At 37.7% G+C, this 18,720-nt stretch overlaps 6 protein-coding genes across 15 annotated transcripts in view; 3 read left to right on the plus strand and 3 right to left on the minus strand.

Moving 5' to 3' along the window:
- On the minus strand, positions 1-3,328 carry LOC101897229 (DNA topoisomerase 3-beta). Its single transcript, XM_005183930.4, has 6 exons — positions 3,091-3,328; positions 2,256-3,000; positions 1,991-2,191; positions 1,339-1,933; positions 630-1,281; positions 1-567 (listed from the first exon to the last, which is right to left on the minus strand). Exons 1-6 carry the CDS (start codon positions 3,179-3,181, stop codon positions 266-268), a joined length of 2,586 nt encoding a protein of 861 aa, XP_005183987.1. The 5' UTR covers positions 3,182-3,328; the 3' UTR covers positions 1-265.
- Positions 3,329-4,453: 1,125 nt separating this feature from the next.
- LOC101899416 (myb-binding protein 1A) lies at positions 4,454-12,717 on the minus strand. The gene is made up of 3 exons (XM_005183945.4): positions 12,333-12,717; positions 11,878-12,255; positions 4,454-7,841 (listed from the first exon to the last, which is right to left on the minus strand). Exons 1-3 carry the CDS (start codon positions 12,645-12,647, stop codon positions 4,668-4,670), a joined length of 3,867 nt encoding a protein of 1,288 aa, XP_005184002.2. The 5' UTR covers positions 12,648-12,717; the 3' UTR covers positions 4,454-4,667.
- On the plus strand, positions 9,001-11,511 carry LOC101897409 (putative glycerol kinase 5). Its single transcript, XM_005183931.4, has 6 exons — positions 9,001-9,618; positions 9,701-9,794; positions 9,858-10,357; positions 10,412-10,849; positions 10,921-11,084; positions 11,143-11,511. Exons 1-6 carry the CDS (start codon positions 9,523-9,525, stop codon positions 11,417-11,419), a joined length of 1,569 nt encoding a protein of 522 aa, XP_005183988.1. The 5' UTR covers positions 9,001-9,522; the 3' UTR covers positions 11,420-11,511.
- Positions 12,718-13,441: 724 nt separating the features above from the next.
- On the plus strand, positions 13,442-15,300 carry LOC101899583 (RNA-binding protein 34). The gene is made up of 2 exons (XM_005183946.4): positions 13,442-14,536; positions 14,598-15,300. The coding sequence occupies exons 1-2, from the start codon at positions 13,561-13,563 to the stop codon at positions 15,083-15,085; spliced, it is 1,464 nt and encodes a 487-aa protein (XP_005184003.1). The 5' UTR covers positions 13,442-13,560; the 3' UTR covers positions 15,086-15,300.
- A 145-nt stretch (positions 15,301-15,445) lies between these two features.
- LOC131802730 (cysteine-rich DPF motif domain-containing protein 1-like) lies at positions 15,446-16,012 on the minus strand. The gene has a single exon (XM_059123174.1). The coding sequence runs from the start codon at positions 15,923-15,925 to the stop codon at positions 15,455-15,457; it is 471 nt and encodes a 156-aa protein (XP_058979157.1). The 5' UTR covers positions 15,926-16,012; the 3' UTR covers positions 15,446-15,454.
- An 833-nt stretch (positions 16,013-16,845) lies between these two features.
- LOC101897750 (myotubularin-related protein 4) overlaps positions 16,846-18,720 on the plus strand; it is a 69,969-nt gene continuing 68,094 nt past the window's right edge. For 8 of the 10 annotated variants that reach the window (XR_009342351.1, XM_059123145.1, XM_059123151.1 and 5 more), the window contains exon 1: positions 17,245-17,829. The gene's annotated coding sequence lies outside the window, so the exon portion shown is untranslated. The other 2 variants (XM_059123146.1, XM_059123150.1) reach the window with 2 other exon arrangements.

An 18,720-nucleotide genomic window follows, 5' to 3' on the forward strand; every position in this document is an offset into this window, starting at 1 on the left:
TTTTGGTTTTGTATATCAATATTTTACTTATGTGTTCTATGTCTTATATAAAAAAAGAGAAACTACTTTAATAAATAGATATTGAGTGGGGTGAAAAATGCATTGACACAGATACATAGTATGTATGTGGGGGGAGGGGGGCGGTTTGGTTTGTTACTTACAAAACATTCATTGTAATACAAACTAATATCTATATTTTGCTTTATAAGTATGACTTAATGACAAAACCTAGCATTAAGAAATTATTCCCTGGCATATTTTCTTCTCATACAAAATATGCATCCAGTTGGGCCATTTTATCTTTGGGTTGCCTTGAGCCACCGCGTCCACCACGACCGCTACCACCACGGCCAGGTTTACCACCACGACCGCCACGCGTACCACCGCGGCCACTGCGTATATTTACAGGACGTGAGGCCACTGCACGATGTTTCTCCACCAGATTGGTGAAATCCGTTGAACAGAAGATACAACCAGATTTTTCCTCCGAGCCGTCTTTAAATTTCGTTTTATCCGATTTATACACAACATTGACGGTTTGGGCGCCACATTCCTCGCATTTTTCATCTGAAATATAAAAAACAAAAGAAATTAAGATCATCCAGAGATTATGCTCTAATTAATCTTACCTTCCACCGTAATCTTGGTGGCCCCCTTAAAGCAATTAATTATGACATCACATCTATTGCAACCAACCTTCCAACTGGGCGCCAGCGTACAGTCAAGTACCAAAACTCCATGTTCACATTCCACACAGCCCGATATGCCCAAGGTGTTCTGCGAATGCGGGCAGGTGGGATGTGTACACGAGTTACAGCCGGCATTCTTTGGCATATCCCTGAAGGGAGGATGATTGTAACAATAGGGGCAAAAGGGATATGAACGCCCCTTGGCCCCGGTGGTAAATGCCAAAAGTTCAAAATCGTCCAACGGGCATTTGAATTCACGATAAACCTTGACATTACCACCATTAGGCAGGGAATAGGTTTCATCACACTGAGAACAATGAAGGCGGGCAGGTTTAGATTGTATGTATTTCATGTAGCGGCGACATTTGCCGCAACGTGAATGGGATTTCCCCGATTCGGCCAGGGGTGAAAAGGAGACCTCGAACAGGCTATCCATATTGGAGATATTTTTAACAAAATACAAAAACTTCAAACGGAATATTTCGATGGCATGTTTGAGTACGGCATGGAAGTCCGCGGAGCCTTTTGAAATCAGATTTAACATTTTTTCCACCTCCGAACGCATGGTGGGCAATACCAGCTCAGGATCGATCTGAAAACAAGTTAAGATTAATAGCTGATTTTTAAAAAGAAATTAGCTTTTCCCTACCTTTTGATAACCGTGCACCAGAACAATACCCAGTGTGGTGGGTATGAGTTTACGCCCACTCTCTATGGTCACATAGTTCCTTTGACATATATTATTGATATGCACCGGTATAGAGGCATCCGTACCAATGCCATGTTGTTCCATAAGCGTAATCAATTCAGCCTCGGTCAAATAATCGGGAGGACTTGTTTGACTTTCGGCCAAGCGTACATCGTTTATGGTCACCTTTTCACCTTGGCTAAATGTGGGTACTGCCTCATCACGACCAAATGCCAGCCATGTCATGACTTTGGTAAAACCGGGATCAACCAAGACATTGGCAGTGCAGGTGAATGTTTCGGTGGCAACTTTCAGTTTTACGGTTGTGGCGCGATATTTCAGATCCTTTGAAATGGTACCCAAGAAATGGCGACATATAAAATCATAGACACGCCAGGTGTCACGATCGAAATCGTTGCGTGTGGCCAATTTCATGGGGGTAATGGGAGGATGGTCGCCGCAGTCCTTGCCCTTGCGCGGTGCATTGAAGTCAGCCAATATGGCATGAGCCTCGGTACCAAATTCCGAAGAGGGTTTGAGTATGTGAAGAACGGCGCTGTAAAGTAAAGAAATTTATTAGAAAATTCCTTTCTAAAAAGCGATTTGGACTCACTTTAAGTCGAAATTGGCTGGATACTGATTTGTTTCGGTACGCGGATAACTGATATAACCCTGGGTGTAAAGGCGTTCAGCAATTTGCATGGCCTGAAAGGGTCCAATTCCCAAACCTGAACTACAAATTCTCATAAGTTCCACGGTGTTCAAGGCCTGGGGACGTACCCGGCTTTGTTCCTTGGAGCAGACGCTTTCAATGCTATTCAACGCAAAGGGAGAATAAATTAAAAATAATTTCCATCACTGATCTTCGCATTACTTACAGCCCCTCCTTTTGATTCTTTACCAAATTCAGCAGCATTGTGGCAATGTCCTTCTTGAATACCCTTCCACGATTCCATTCAAACGAAAACTCCGGTTGACCCGCCGTCAGCTGTAAATACCAAAAACTTTCCGGTTTGAAGGTTTGTATATCATCGTGCCGTTTAACACAAAAACCCAATGTGGGTGTCTGACATGGACCGTAGGAGATTAGCGAGGAATCCAAATCACCATAACGTCCCTGAAAGAATTTCGTTTGAAATCTGGTAAAGGCACAACCAATACGTAAATCCAATTCCTGGCGGGCATCCACTGACTTGGCCTCATTCTCATTGGGATAACCCAATGAGTTCATGGCACCCTTAATATCTTTTTCCGTAATGGCGGAAAAATGAGCACGATACGTAACATTGCGGCTATAAACATTGTTTATAACACGCGATACACACTCCATGACTTCGTAGCAAATATTTTCGCCTTCCTTGTCGCAATCGAGCCATAGCACCAAGTAATCACAACCCCTGGCCTCATTGGCCAAAAAGCTGGGCATATGCTGTTTCGGATTGGCCTCCTTTTTCTCCGTCGGACAACCAAACAATTCTGCCGGGTCGACCCGGTCCCATGAGTTGTATTTGCCAACAAAATCCAATGACATTACATGGCCACACACCGATGTCATGCGAAACAGGGCCGGCGAACCCTTAAAATCACCATTCCATTCATGTGTGGAACATGAATTGGAGGTGCCTGGAAATCAAGATTGAGAGTTATTAACAAAATCTCTAAACTATTGTTTAATGTTTTCTTTGCATAATGACATCACTAACTAATATTAACCTTTTTTCGCATGACTCTTTCCATTCGACAAGATTTGCGCCAACGATGCTGCCAAAGATGGCTTCTCCGCCACCATCAACACTTTCTTCATTATGCCTGCGACAATATTACGGCGGTAGTATTATTTATACAAATAAATTGTTTAATTTAATAATTTAATTTTCTATGTTTTGGATGTGTATTTTTTGCCAGAAACACCACCAGACAAACGAAGCGAAACGTTTATTTTTTCTGGCAGCGGCGGCTTCTCAGGTGAGAATCAATTGACGGCGGCACGCTGTGCTTTGTGTGTACTCTGTACTACAGCAACACAACAATTGTGGTGCTATTTACATCAGGCAAGTTTACTTTCGAAAAGTCTCTGTTTTGTTGGGGATGGGGTAATAGTATGTCCGAATTTATATCGGGCAAGCTTAATTCCGCTTGTTCGAGAGAGGATAAATGTGAATAGAAATGAGGAAATGCTCGTACTGGCAATTCCCCTTGTGTCTTTATTTTTATATAAAAATAAAATTAAACCAGTAAGGAAAGGTCAAAAGTCGGGCGGGGCCGACTCTATGTTACCCTACACCACTAGGCGTATTTAGTAGAGCTTCCGTAACAAAAGAATTTATTTCAGGTAGATCATACCACCTATCAACATTTGCCTTTAGAGCAGTTATAATTTGGTTTCAGAGGAAACTAATATAAGGGAGGCATATCGAATTCTGAATCGATTTTCACTAAATTTGAGACATTTCAATCTTTTATTCCAAATAACATTGCATGATATCACTTCGAGAAGAATTTTATTAAACAATGTATATCGGCGCCGATTTCCAAATGCAAACGTACGTCCCGAAATTCGTAAACCTGAAATGGGATTAAGGATATATTTGGGATTTCTCCAAATTTGATGTACTTGCTTCTAGATTGAATTCGTTTGAATGTACAAAAAAATCAGGACTTTTTGACAGATATTGGCCATTTGGTGCAAAATTAACCCGCAATCGGTGGAAAATATATATGGGAGCTATGTCCAAATCTGAATAGATCTTGATAAAATTTGATACACTTATTTCAGAGCTGTACCTGATATCTAATACCAAATATCTTTGTTGTCGAATGCATATACGAATGTGAGGGACTTTAATACGAAATCGCATGAAACCTATATATGGGAGCTATAGCTATATTTGAACCAATTTTCACTATATTTGATGTACTTTCTTCTAGACTGAATTCGGTCGGATGTGCCAAAATTCAGGTCATTTGCACTAATATTGGCCATTTGGTGCAATCCCAAAATTTCTTGTAAATTATCAAAAATTCTCCTTTTCAAAGACCCAACCCTGACGAACAGCATTATATTACAAAATCAATGTTATTGTCTTTACATACATATTTATTTTAATAAAAAATATCTATTGTTCCTATATAAAAATAATATAGTTTACAGAATATTCTTGCAGCAGATCCATACGATTATTTAATGAAATATGGAAACAACTTATTTTTTTAAATTACATACAAATATTATAGAAATTAAAAACAAACTAGTAAATTTTGGGGGGGGGGAAAAAAAGGGATTGTAAAAATTACGATGAATCTGAATCATTTCCATTTTGTTGGGAAAATCCTATTCCACCGTTAAGACCCTTTGATGCCGCCTCCAGTCGTTGAAGTTTCTTTTGTTTTTTTAATTTTCTCGAATCATTGGCAGTTTGTTGTTTACGCTTTTGGGCTGTGGCTGCGGATTTCTTGGATTCGTTGGTATGTTTGCCATTGGCAGTATTATTTTGCTCTTCTTCCTCCTCCTCATCGTCATCGTCCGCCGATGATGCACTACCTTCTGATTCGGAAGAACTTTCTTTTTCCCCTTCTCCATTTTCTTTTTGTTGCACTTCAGTATTACGTATAACATTAAGCTTAAAGGCCCCACAGAAACGCTGATAAACATGCGTGGACTCCAGACGTATTAATTTCCTTAGATTTTGTAAACTGCTGAGAGTTTCGTCTGTGGTCAGAAGGGAGCTTGTGCCCAAACGTTGATGAGCCTTTTGCACATTTATTATTAATTCCAACAATGTTTGGAATTCTTTGGGTGATTGTTTAAGGGATTTATTTTGTGTCAGCGCCTGGATATGTGCCTTGAGCGTCTTTTCAATTTTCTTAAAACGTTTTTTGGTCTCATCTTCATTTTGTTTTTGTAGCTCATTGTTTTTGTACAGTATGGAGAGTATTTCATAGACTTGTATGCGACGGAAAGTACGTGCCTCTAGATTTATGCCCTGCTGGGTAAGATCTTCAGCCAGATCGTAGTTGTGACACCATCGCAATTTGAAAATATCCGAAAGCAGAGTTATATTTATTGTGGGATTACGTGACTTGACAAATTCTTGGACATACTCCCGGCAGAGGGCAAGAATTTTATGCGTTTGTCCATTGGCATTGATTTTGTAGGCATTTCCAATGAGGAAGCAACAACACTTGTTGCGCATCTTATTTACAATCTCAAAGACTGGGGCGGGTGCCTTCTTGTCAATAACCAATCGTAGGAAATCAACAAAATTCTCTTCTTTGAGATCCTTATCGGTGTTGGTGTAGTTCTTTAGAGCAGTTAATTTGAGAAGAGTCTTCTCGACTTTACTTTGTAGGGGCTTCAGCTCATCGCCCACACAATATTCCAACATATTGTAAAGGGCCAACATAATTTCAATGGAAATCAACAGAGATGGTTTGTGTTGCAAATAGATTTCCAAAAGATCCAGAACACGTATACGGAAATGCATAACCGTGGTGGTTTTGACACGATAACTTTTTGATTTTTTCGTTTGAGAAGAACCGGTCTTCTTCATGGCCTTAAAAGCATTTGCCAGGGCCTCATCCAACTTGCGGCCTTCCTCTTCGGTCATATCATTTAAATCTACCGATTCCATGTCGTCATCGACTTGGGTGCCACTGGCAATCAAGGCTTGGGAGACTGCATTGCGTAGTTTGTCGATTTCTGTAATGCCTTCTTCATCATCTTCCTCCTCCTCCTCGTCATCATCCTCATCGTCGTCTTCTTCATCATCTTCGTCCTCTTCCCCATCGTCATCGCTATCCTCATCGTCTTCCTCACTTTTTTGTTTATTTTTACCATTTGCCTTAGGTTTCTGCTCTTCTTCATTTTCACTATCATCATCGTCGTCGTCCTCGTCATCATCTTCTTCCTCCTCATCTTTGCCAGTCAATGGATTTTGGCCATCCTTCATATCCAAAACACCCAATATCTGATGCACTGCTGTCAATGTCAAATTATCACACAAATGGGGAAACAAGGCATTGACAATATTGCGAAGGGCTCCATTATTTTGGGACAACAAATGCAGGAACAAGTCCACCACCACCTCAATCCATTCGGGTTCTTCACCGCCTTCACCTCCCTCCAATGACTTTTTGGATTTCTTTTTATTTTTACCAGCCTCCTTTGTTTTGGCCATACATTTCAATAAATCTTCTACGGCAGGGGCTGCCATCTCTGGCTCACGGAACAACTGGAGACCCATGTTCAACAACAGAATATTGAATACACTCTGTAGCTTGTTGTCCTTGGAAGCTTTCTTCTTGTTATTTTGACCTTCTGACACAGCTTCATACATTGAACGCCATGCTTTTTGCAAAGCCTCATCGAATTTGGTTATGCGTATACATTTATTTGCCTGCTTTTGGGCCAACTTCTCTTGGCAGTATTGGGCCAAATTGTACAACAATTTCTGCTCCTCATCGATGTCATGGAGTTTAGTCTGCAAACAGGTAAAGAACATGTTTTTACATTGATCCGCAAAGTCTTTACTAAACGAGCCGGCCGTTTCTTTTTTACAAATCTCTGCCAAATCTGTGACATAGAACACACCACAAGTGAACAGAAATTTCAATTGTTCTTCCCTCCATGCATAGGCATTGTGTACGGATTTGTGTTGCAACAAATATTGCAACATATAGCCAGCATTCAATCTTTCAAAATTAAGCCAAGTTTCGGAAGAATTTTCGGGATTTTTGGCCAACGTTCCCAAGAATATACTTTTGTATAATTTGAAAATCTCCTTGACACCCTCCTCGCCCAGCGTATTAATCAGCTGGTGGACAATGCGATTGCCGGTGAATTTCTCAATATTAAATGTACCAGGTGGCAGAATTAAACGTTGTATTATTGCTACTTTATCGCCGTCCTGAGTGATTTTGCCACAACATTTCACCAACGATTCCAAGAAATCACCATAGAATGCCTTCAACGTTTCATCCTTTTTCTGTTTCAAATTCTTCAAGCCCTCAATGAGCATTTGCATGAAATTTTTACCCAACAAATCGTGCACCTTGGTCTTTGTCACATCCAAATTATCCATGATGTCAGTGAGAATTTTCAGTGTTTCAATTTCCACCAATTTGGTGGGATTTTCCAAACCAGCATCAACAGTTTCACGCCAAAATGTTGTTAAATTTTTCGATGTTGCTATATATGCTCCAAAATATTCAAATGCCGGGTGAGTTAGAATGTCCGTATTGCTGTGAACCCAAAATATTTTATGTAAATATTGGAAGGATTCGGAATTTAGCAGTTCGGCACCTCCGAAATGGGCTTTAAGAAATTTGGCATTCAACACGGTGGGGAATTTCTTTTGCAATACTATAATACAGTGTATGGTTTGGAGATTTTGTTTCGTCCATGGCCTGCACAGTTCCTTTTGTACCAGAGGCCATACGGCGGATTCAAATTGCTCTTGTGATAACTGAAAGTAGAGAAAAAAATGAATATATGTTAAAAAAATGAGTAAAATTGATGAAGTTGCACTTTTTTCTAAAGAATACCAGGAGGGACTACTTGGGAGCCATCCACTTAGTTAGGGATGCCCCTGTGATTTGAATTATATTCATTTCCTTCCTTTCCCCTTTCCTTTTCAATTGGCATTGAATTAAATATTTTCTTTCAGCTTTTATTTGTTTTTTTTTTTTACAATAATCAACGAATTTATTTTCCCGCCATTTTTAATTGTCATATACTTTTTACACATTTCCTTTTGCAAATGCAATGACCGCTTACGCATGAGTAGTGTTAAGAGAATTTCAATTTCATCTCTCAATGGCATTCATATACAAGAGAGTAAGTTATGTTTGTTATTGTTTCTATCTCACACACTACAATGTAGAGGTTTTGGGGCATCATATCTCCATTGTTGGGGGGTTGGTTTCTTATGAAAAAAAAAAAAAAAACATTTTTACAGAAGAGAGTTATGAAGAGGAAACCGGGAATTTTCTCACAGAGAGAACGTGCAAAACCCCCCAGAGAAGCAATGTTCTTTAAATGTGACATGATAATAAAGAAAGCAAAGGGTATTAACTTGCAAGCAATTGCTATCAATTTAAAAAGAATAAAATTAAATAATTCAAACGACAAACTTCATTGTCCGTACAAAAGGTATTACAAATTATTTGCATTTATAAAATTCGAATGATACAATATTTAATGAAAATAAAATGTGTGTGAAATGAAGGCGCCATGGGAAGAAGTGTGGAGGAAAAGAAAAAAAGACAATTGGCGCCTAATATAAATTCATGAATGAATGAATTCCACATTAGGCACAACTGAAGAATTCCAAATCAATTTATTTTTAAATACAATCATTGTCGAAACAAACTGTAAGGGATAAAGAATTTGTCATTAAAAGAGCTTATAAATTATTGGTATATTCCAGAATTGCAAGAATGTAAAAGTTTTTACGACGATAACCGAGTTTTCCATTGTGCAGGTTCTGGAACAGAGCATGGAAAAATGGAATTAAAGGTCCTGAGAATAATAAGGCTATTTTAATTACTAATGTCCTTATTTTTATTTGGATATGAAATATTCCCAGGTGATGTGATCTCCCTATTTCCTTAGACCGAATTCTTTGAAAGATGATACCTATTTTAAGGTTTTTATATTCCGTTATGGTGACACCCAACATGGTCTTATCAATTGCTACTCAACATATAAAATGGAACTTTGCCTCACTTTAGGGGGAGAGTCAATAAAATGTGCAGAGAGGGAGAGTTTATCATGTCACCAATGAAAAGAGAGGAAGTGCAGAGCATAAAAAACAAAGCACCGGCAACGGAAAATAAACACCGCAGCACTCAGTTGTCACCATTCATTCAATAAGTTTAGAAGAAACGATAAGATGGAACAACGCGAAACTAACAAACAAGCAAGTTAAAAAATTCAAAAATTTACAACAAACTCAATCACCCATAACAACAATAAAACAATACTTAAGTGGCCAGCTATCTATAAAGTTTAAAAAGATTAGCAACAAAACCCCCAGCAATAATTTCAATAAACCAAAGATCAAATAAATATTGGCCAATCATTAAGAAGGAAAACAAGTTTTTTGAGCTTGGAAAATAACACAACAACAACAAAAATTGTAAAATATGTCTTATATTGCCGCATTGGATGTGGGAACCACAACGGTGCGCTGTTTTGTGCTCAATGAAAAATGTGAAATTAAAAGTTGTTCCGTGGAGCAGGTGAGAACTGGAACATGTGCTGCGCCATGAAAATTTATGAATGAAAATTTACGCTTCTCTTGTTCTTCTGCCACACATACAGGTGCAACTGTTGAATCCCAAGGCGGGTTATTTTGAAATAGAACCAGAGGGCCTGTGGCAGCAAATTGTAAGGGTCATACAGAATGCTCTTAAAGGTGAGTGAGTTGCAAAATTTTGAATTAAAAAAATTTGATTTATCCTCTCTTTTTTGCTTTTAGATGCCGCCTTGGAACCCTCACAAATTTCCTGTCTTGGCATCAGTAGCCAACGTTGCACGTTTCTGACGTGGAATCACAAGACCCAAGAATATTTCCATAATTTTATTACCTGGAAAGATTTGCGTTCCGATACTTTGGTAGATGAATTCAATAATAGTGTGGCCATGAAAACGTTGAATAACTGTGCTTATGCCCTGTATTTGTTAACGCGTAGTAATCGTTTTCTAGCCGGTAGCGTTTTGAAGATGATGAACGGTCAGGTGACCTTGAGATTATTGTATGAAATACAAAACAATACTCGTCTGAAAGAGGCCCTTAAGCGTAAATGTGTGCGTGTCGAGTTGTTGGATTCATGGATTCTTTATAAGCTGAGATCGGGTAATGGCAAGAATCCACAAGTGGAACATATTTCGGATGTTACATCTTGTACGGCAACGGGCATGTTTGATCCATTTCAATTGCAGTGGTCACCGATGATGAAAATGTTGACGGGAATTGAGGTAAGTTGTGAATAAAAACTAAATTTATTTTCATAAATTACATATTTCTTTCAGGTATCCCTTTTACCAAAAATTGTCAATAATTCCTACAAAGATTATGGCTGCATAGATCCCGAAGATTTTGGGCCCGAATGGAAAAATTGCCGTATACCCATAACGAGTTCAATAAGTGATCAATGTGCTGCCATATTTGGGTCACAGTGTTTTAAAAAAGGCGATGTTAAAATTACAATGGGAACGGGGGCGTTTTTGGATCTGATAACTGGTGATAAATGTCATGCATCGTTGAAGGGTATGTACCCATTGGTGGCATGGCAATATGCCAAAGAAACCACCTTCTGTGTTGAGGGTGCGGCACATGATATGGGCACCATTATTGCATGGGGACAAAGTTGTGGTCTCTACGCAAATCCCAGTGAAACTGAGGCAATGGCCGAATCGGTAGAAGATACAAATGGGGTTTACTTTGTGCCGGCTTTCAGTGGTTTGGGGGTAAAAGTTTTAGTAGAGCGAGACTTTAATATATATCTAATTTTTTCTGATTTTCTGATTTGTTTCTCTAGGCCCCCATAAATGATCACAAGGCTGCCTCGGGATTTATTGGTATAACACCCTCAACGCAAAAAGAGCATTTGGTTAGGGCTCTGTTGGAAAGCATTGTTTTTCGTTTGGTCAAACTGGTGGAAACAGCCGAAGAGGAAACTAAACAGCAATTGAAAATTTTAAGGTAAAATAGACCGTTTCGTGGGATCATTGTTTAAAAAAAAATTAATTATTTTTTGCAGGGTCGATGGTGGTGTTTCACGGAACAATTTTGTTTGCCAATTTTTGGCCAATGCCACTGGCATTTGTGTGGAACGTGCACGCAATGCCGAAAGCAGCATAATGGGTGCCGCCTATGCAGCCGGTCTAAATAGCGGTTTGTGGAATTCATTCCAGGATCTTGCCCAATTTCGTGATGTGGATCGTTGTTTTGAACCCCAAGCACAAAAGTACAACGAAATACGTGATCGCTTGAATGTTTGGCTCAAGGCTGTAGAACGTTTCGGCAATTGGTATTAAATAGAAATTTGGGTAATAAGTTGATATTAAAATTGTGATTTTTATATAGAAAAAATTTTGACAAATTTTGTACCAAAGAAATTTTTTGTAATAAAAAAAGAGATTAAAATAGTTTGCAGTTTTGTTAATAATGATTTGAGTAAAATAACAAGGGAATATGAATATAATTCATTCTTTTATGGGATATTATGATATTTTTTAATAGTAATCAAAAGCCCAGAGGGGTTAAGGAGTCAACCTAATACGAGTAGCCTTTTGACAATAACACTTCTCAGCCTAACATTCTTTGTAGAACTTCGTACAGCTTTTGATCATTTCCGATGGATTCTATATCCAAATGTAAATCACATTAACGCTGGCCCTGGAGAGTCAAAATATTTTGAGATCCCTATCGCAATCACTGGATTTTCAATGATATTCTTATTCACTCCAAATTTACAAAAGGCAAATTTACTTACCGTTTCGATAATTTCACACAAAAACGAATAACCCAACGAGGCATGATAGGTTTTGTGGCGAGTTGACTGCAACAGGGTATTGGTAATTTGTTCCAAATGTTCTGGATTAACATCTGCCAAACGGCCGGAATGCAGAAGAGCACCAATAACTAGAATTTTTCCAACCACAGCATCAGCATCTTCCTTATTCACCACAGCAGATCCCACATGCAGTTCTTTGTTCATAATATCCAAAACTAGTTGCAGTGGTACCTCATCGGCGGAAAATGATTTCAAGACACCAACCAGACCTACATAGAAACCCGAACGTGAAGCATTGGTGGAGGAACCACAACCACGTATCAAACGTTTTAAACTGTATTGTAGTTCTTTTTGTTTCTGTAAGAAAATCCGTGGTTAAATTAGAAAATGTTAACACGAGGACAAAAAATGTTGCACATTTCTTGAGTTCATACCTTATCATCATCTTTGTTACGATTTAATTGTTGCAGCAGCTGTACGGCTGCCTCCAGACGGAGTTTCTCCTCATCGCTAGTTAAATCCTTAAAATATTTGAAAATATTTGTATCCAATGTTTTGATTGCTGCTTTAGTTTTTGCTGGTGGCGCCTCCAACTCGCCATCCTCATTGTTGGCAATTTCTTTGCTTAGTTTTTGTTTCTTTTTTGCTTTGAGGGCTGACGCTGTTTCTTCCTGTGTCTCATCGCCATTCTGTGGACGCTTTTCAGCTTTTTTATCCTTTTTAACTTTCATTTTATTTGATAAATTCATATAATTTTTTGTCCGCTGCACGTGTTGGATGGGTTTTTATTTAAGTCTTCTTCTTTTTTTAAACGACACTGTAATGCAAAATAAATGGTTAACTTAAAAATAAACACTATTGCGACGAAGTATACTTCATGGTGAATTGAATATATAAAAAATGAGCAGGGCTTTATAATACTTTATACTGAACCTTGGAGGCTTGAGTATTAAGAAGGTATTTAATAGAAAAAGAAAGGAAGAATTCAAATCACTAACGCATGTGGGTAATATAAAACACTACATTTTTATTTGCTTTGTTCGCGGGCTTTGGTGTGGCAAACGTAGTAAAGGCATAAAGAATTAAAATGAGATAATGAGAAAAATTTCAGATTTAAATAATAGTTCTTCAAAATTAAGCATATAAGACAAAATTATCTAATAGAAAGTTTTTGAATAAAAAGGCTTACTCAATTTTTTCTTATTATCTTTTTAATGTATTTGATCTTTGGGATTGGAAAACTAAAAAGATATTCATTCTTCTTGTTATCAATTCTCTATGACTGTAAGTTTTTTCTTTTTCAATTTCGCCATTATCATAAAATAAATACTTGATATGAAGTTTTTATCCCATTACCTTGAGATTAAATAACTGATCTGAAGTTTTCATCTCAACGGTAGTAATAATATTACGTAAAAATGTCAAAAAGGGTAAAGTTATTAAAATATTCACATAATTTCTGCCGGTGCTATCAATGTGTGTGAATGCCTTTATTTCTCTTGGACGACCACGGTATGAAGAAGCATGGTTTAATTTGATAACGATGCCGGCCGATATCTATGGACGGCGGTGATTTATTTAGTCCGGCGTGCTTTTATAAAATACAAATAAAATATCAACAGAAACAACACGTGGAGAAAAGATTAAATAAATCTGGAAATTATGAATAAAAACAAAAAATCCGCATTAAAAAGTAAGCCCGTGGAGGATGAAGTATCCGAAACACAAGCCGCGGAAAAAGTAGAAAAGAAAAATAAGGCTGGAAAAAAGAAAAACAAGGAGGCTGTTGAGAAGAAAAATAAGAAGGAAAAGATTGTGCATGCTGTGGAAAAGGAAACATCCGCAGCAACAACGACAACAAATCTCAGTGAAGCTGAATTGAAAAAGATCGAAAAGAAAAAAGCCAAAAAGTTGGCCCAGAAATTAAAGAAGGCCGAGAGGAAGGCTTCTGGCAAAACTAACGAAGCTACGACGCAAGGTACCAAACAAGAAGGCCAGCAGGACAAATTGTCAAAGAAAGCCAAAAAACGTAAACTAGAAAGCACAGAAACCAGTGAAACTGCTGAGGAAGGACAAAATAAGAAAAAGAAGAACAAGAAAAATAAACTAAAGAAAGCCAATGAGGAGCAAACCGAAGGTGAACAGAAGAAATCCGAGCCAACTCCTAAAGCTGGCGGAACAAAAGATGCCAGTGAGGTATCGGAACGTGTTCTGTTGAAAAAAGAAAAGAAATTAAAGAAACGCCAAGAATTGAAGGCACAAAAATTGGCAGAGAAAAAACCCCGAGATCCCGCCCAAGAGGATGCCACAGTTTTTGTGGGTAATCTGCCCGTTACCACAAAACGTGTGCAATTGATAAAACTTTTCAAAAAGTATGGACCTGTCAACTCAATACGTATGCGTACTGCAGCCGGACAGATTCTGTATAAGCACAAAATGCGTAAGGCTTCGGGAGCCCTAAATGCCTATGTGGTATTGCAAAGCAAGACGGCAGCTGAGAAGGCCTTGGAGCTAAATGGTACCGAATTCAAGGGTATGCATTTGCGTGTCACAAAATCCAGTCTCAAACACTCTGCCTCTGCCCAGGAATCTAAGGAGGAGGCTAAGCGTACGATTTTTGTGGGCAATCTCAAATACAGTAAGTGGCAATTTGAGTGGGGTAGAAAATTTTGTTAATTTGTTTTTTTTTTTCATTGCAGCCGCCACTGAAGAATCCCTGAGGGAAACATTTAGTAGCTGTGGAGAAATTGAATATGTCCGTTGTATACGTGAAGGCACTAAAGGTTGTAAGGGAGTGGCCTATGTCCGTTTCAAAACTGCCGATGCTGTGGGCTTGGCATTGGAATTGAATCAAACCCTCTTGGATGATCGCCCAATCAATGTTGAACGTTACAGTGTAAAGAAATTGGGTGCCAAAGAGCAACGTGATGCCCAGGCGGCTAAGGAGAAACAAAATCAGAACCCAAAGAACAAAGGAGACAAATCAAAGAAATTTAACAAATCCAAAGACTCTAAACCACAGCAAAATAAGTCTCAAGGCGATGAAGGCAAGAAATCCAAGAAAAGTGAATTCCGCGGTGTCAAAGTTGAGGCTCTGAAGAAAAAGAACAAACAGAAAAAGAAGAAGCCAAGTCAGGCCATGGATATTGCCAAGAAAATAGCACCCAGAACGAAAAGTGAAGAGTAAATAAAATGAGATTGGTTTTTTTTTAGGGAAAATATCAGTAATTCTTGAAGTAGTTGTGTTCTTTTTTAAGTTGACCTTTTTCTTAATGTATATCAACCACATATGGAGAGTGGTTTATTTTAATTAATGTTTCTCCCTGACTGTATTTAACGCAATTTTTTATATTATATTAATATATATGGTAATAAAAGATAAATTGTTAAACAATCTAGAAATTCATGTTGGTATTGTATAAAAATGTCGCAGATTAGTCCTGATTTTTTTCAGTGCATTCGGTCCAATCGTGACATTCGACAGAAAATTGTAGTTAACAATTCATATGGTGCCCCCATATAATGTTAAAGGGCAAAGAAAACTATATTCCATTGCTTAATGCACCATTGCAAGTTGTTTCTTTAGTTTGACTTGAATATCCATGGGAAATGTATTCGCCAATATCTTTGTACACGTCAGACAATAGGTGTTTTTAAAATAAAAACTACATGTAGTATCCTTACACACCATTTCATTGCATCGTATACAATGGGCTCCTATTGCTATAAAATACTCCGGTTTTGATTTCCACTTAGGTATGGGCGGTTGAAAGGGATCACGCATAATGTAGGTGGCTTCACAAAATTCAAGTCCATAAACAAATGGTGGATCCCGGCCAAAGTAGTGTACCCTTTCATGGAGACCACACAATTTGCAATGGAATGTTACACGTTCATCATCGGTGGTGGATTCCTTGGTTTCGTCTTTACTTTTTGTCGTATCCTCTGCATCTTTTGTTTTACCTACTCCTGGATTATTTTCGGCGACAATTGTAGCTGGTGGAATTTCTTGATTATATCTGGGCATATTATTGGAAATCAAGTTAGTAATGGGGGTTTTTCAAGATGCTTTTTGAGATAGTACCGCCATGGCCAATTGTGAGGAAAACAAACTAAAAAACGTCCCAAAAGAAAAAAATACAAAGCCGAAAGATTCATTTAAATGAACCGAGGAACTAGTTGCGAAATTTTCAGTAAAATCAAGAGTTCAAAGTATTGCACACATTTTTTTTCAAATGTTCCTCTCTTAAAAACGCGTGATGTTTTAAGCTATCATATATTCGGGTATATAAGTCACATACCAGACAATGGATTCTTGTTTCTTTTATAAAGGAAATATTTTTCATTGCATATTTTCAGTCCCAGGTCAGATAAGAAGACTGACTGTTGGCGACAATTTGACAATAAAATTAGTACAGGGTGAGATAAAAAACTGCAACAAAGTCAAACGCCATAATTTTTACATTTTTTTTTAATTTTATTGAATGAAAGCAAAAAATGTCAAATTTGAGAATAAGTTTAGATTTGTTCGAATTGGCCAGCTTTAGCACGAATTATGGTCTTCAAACGGCCAATGAAACCATCACACGCTCCCCGAATGTTGCTCTGCGGTATTTCCGAACTTTCAGATTTTTTATTTGTTTTCTTTTGAAAAATTTTTCTATAGCTCTCAAAACAATCGCTCCCCGAATGTTGCTCTGCGGTATTTCCGAACTTTCAGATTTTTTATTTGTTTTCTTTTGAAAAACTTTTCTATAGCTCTCAAAAAATCACCCCTTAATTCTACCATTACCTGCCAGTATGCGTTTTAATATATACCAGGAGTTGATGTGTGTCCAGCCAGTTATGTGAATATGACTAGGCTCAATATCAAAGTTCGCTCATCCATCACCTAACGCCGACAAAAATTAAATCAAACACCCTTGGATGTCATTTTGTTGTTCTTCTTTGTCATTTTCATTCGTATGAGTTACAATAGTGTTGCGAAGTGAAGTGAAAAGTTCTTATTGTCAAGATAATTGAGAAAATTTAATCAATTTTCATGGAAAATTGTTGGAAATTGTTTATTACTTGTTAAAATAGACGTTTTTCTCCTCGGAAAGAGGGAAAAGAATATTGCAATGTTGGTCGAACAAGGAAAGAGGAAAAAAATTAAACGACATCATTGACAAAAGCAAACAAAAAAAAGGGCAAAGTCAGCAAAGCAAAGCAACGACAACGATAAGCGAAAGAAAATTGAGAAAACCTTTTAAAACAAAGAAGATAAAGAACAAAACAAAAGTTGGAAAAATTAATCAAAATAATCGAGTAGCTGTTCTGTTCGTTGAGATACAAACGGCAGTTCATTGAATATTATTAAAATATTTAATTATTCGGTTTTCTTTGATATGTGTGATCTGTGGTGTGAATGCTAACTCTCTGCCGTCTGTCTGCCTCTGGCCAACAAGCCACTTGGGCCAAACCAATCTTGGCCAGCAGTAGTAGTAGTAGAAGCAGACCAAACGAAGCAAAACAACAGCAAACAAAAGATAACTATGGCAGTAGAGAAAATAAAAATCAACGAAAACAGAATCACAAATAAATAATAACAACAACAAGAGAAGAAAACAAAATTCTTTGTTTAATACACAAAAACCAAAACCAAAAAAAAAAATATTTTAATTCCGCCGCAGAGCGTCGCGAAAAATATTATCTTGTGTGTAAACGAAAAAAGGAAGAAGAAAAGAAATTGAATTGCAAACAAAACAACATTTTCGGTTGTTGAAAGAATTTGTTACCATCTGATTTGGAAAAAATTGCATACTTATTTTAACAAATTTTTCCATCGATTACTTCACAAAGATTTGTCATCACCAGCGCCTGCCAGTGCAGCCAAAAAACAGAACGAAGAAGACGAAAATTATTTGCAACTGCAAAGTTTAGAAGTGTTAGGTAAGTAGTTCCTGATGATCATATATTATCTGAGGAGGGGTTGGGGGTCTGCTCCAATGTTTATCTAGCATATGTATATAGTATAATTTGTTTTTGTAATAATTATTGTCCTTGCAAATGTCACTTGGTTGTGACAATGTTGGATATTTTTTTTTGCATTTTTCTTATTTCCTCTTTACCAGCTTGTTTTTTTTTGCCATATTTTCTTTATATTCAATCTTGCTTTTCATGTCTTTGGCGTTTTTTCTTGGCTGGACTTTGTACTTCTCTTGGCTCTGATGCCGGTTTGGTTTTCACTCCGCTAATGGCTGGCTAGGCTTGCCATATAAGTACACAAATGCAGCCGATATCCAACCTAAACATAGTTTTGTATTGAATAAGCCTTGGTTTAATGACTGGAAATAGTCTAAGCTTTCGTGGAAGCTTGAATTTGGATGCGTCTTATTTGGATATCGCTTGCTAGACACGATTGGGGACCAGGAAATAGATTTGGTTTTCTCAAATCGTTTATATTCCGGTATGGGAATCTAATTGTAAAGTTTTTGCTCCTAAACTTCTAAATATTTGAAAATTTTAAATAAAATTCAAGGCGAAAATTGCTGCTACAGAAGGTGTCCGGGGAAATGTGCTTTTTGCAGAAGACGAATATGCAATCCATGTCCAGTCTGACCACACAAAACGTGGATTTTTTAAACAACTAATTTCCAAGCGGTCAAGCATCTACAGAAGGTGGATCTTTAGGAAAAGATTTTTTTTCAAGAATCTATAGAACGTGGATCTTTAAGAAATGGGAGCTCTACTAAATATGCATAATGGTTTAGGGTATCATATAGTGGGTCCCACCTGCCTTATGACTTTTCCTTACTGGTTTTCTTATCACGAATGTAATTT

Source organism: Musca domestica, unplaced genomic scaffold (genome assembly GCF_030504385.1).
Source record: "Musca domestica strain aabys unplaced genomic scaffold, Musca_domestica.polishedcontigs.V.1.1 236, whole genome shotgun sequence".
In the NCBI taxonomy this organism is placed as follows: Eukaryota; Metazoa; Arthropoda; class Insecta; order Diptera; family Muscidae; genus Musca; species Musca domestica.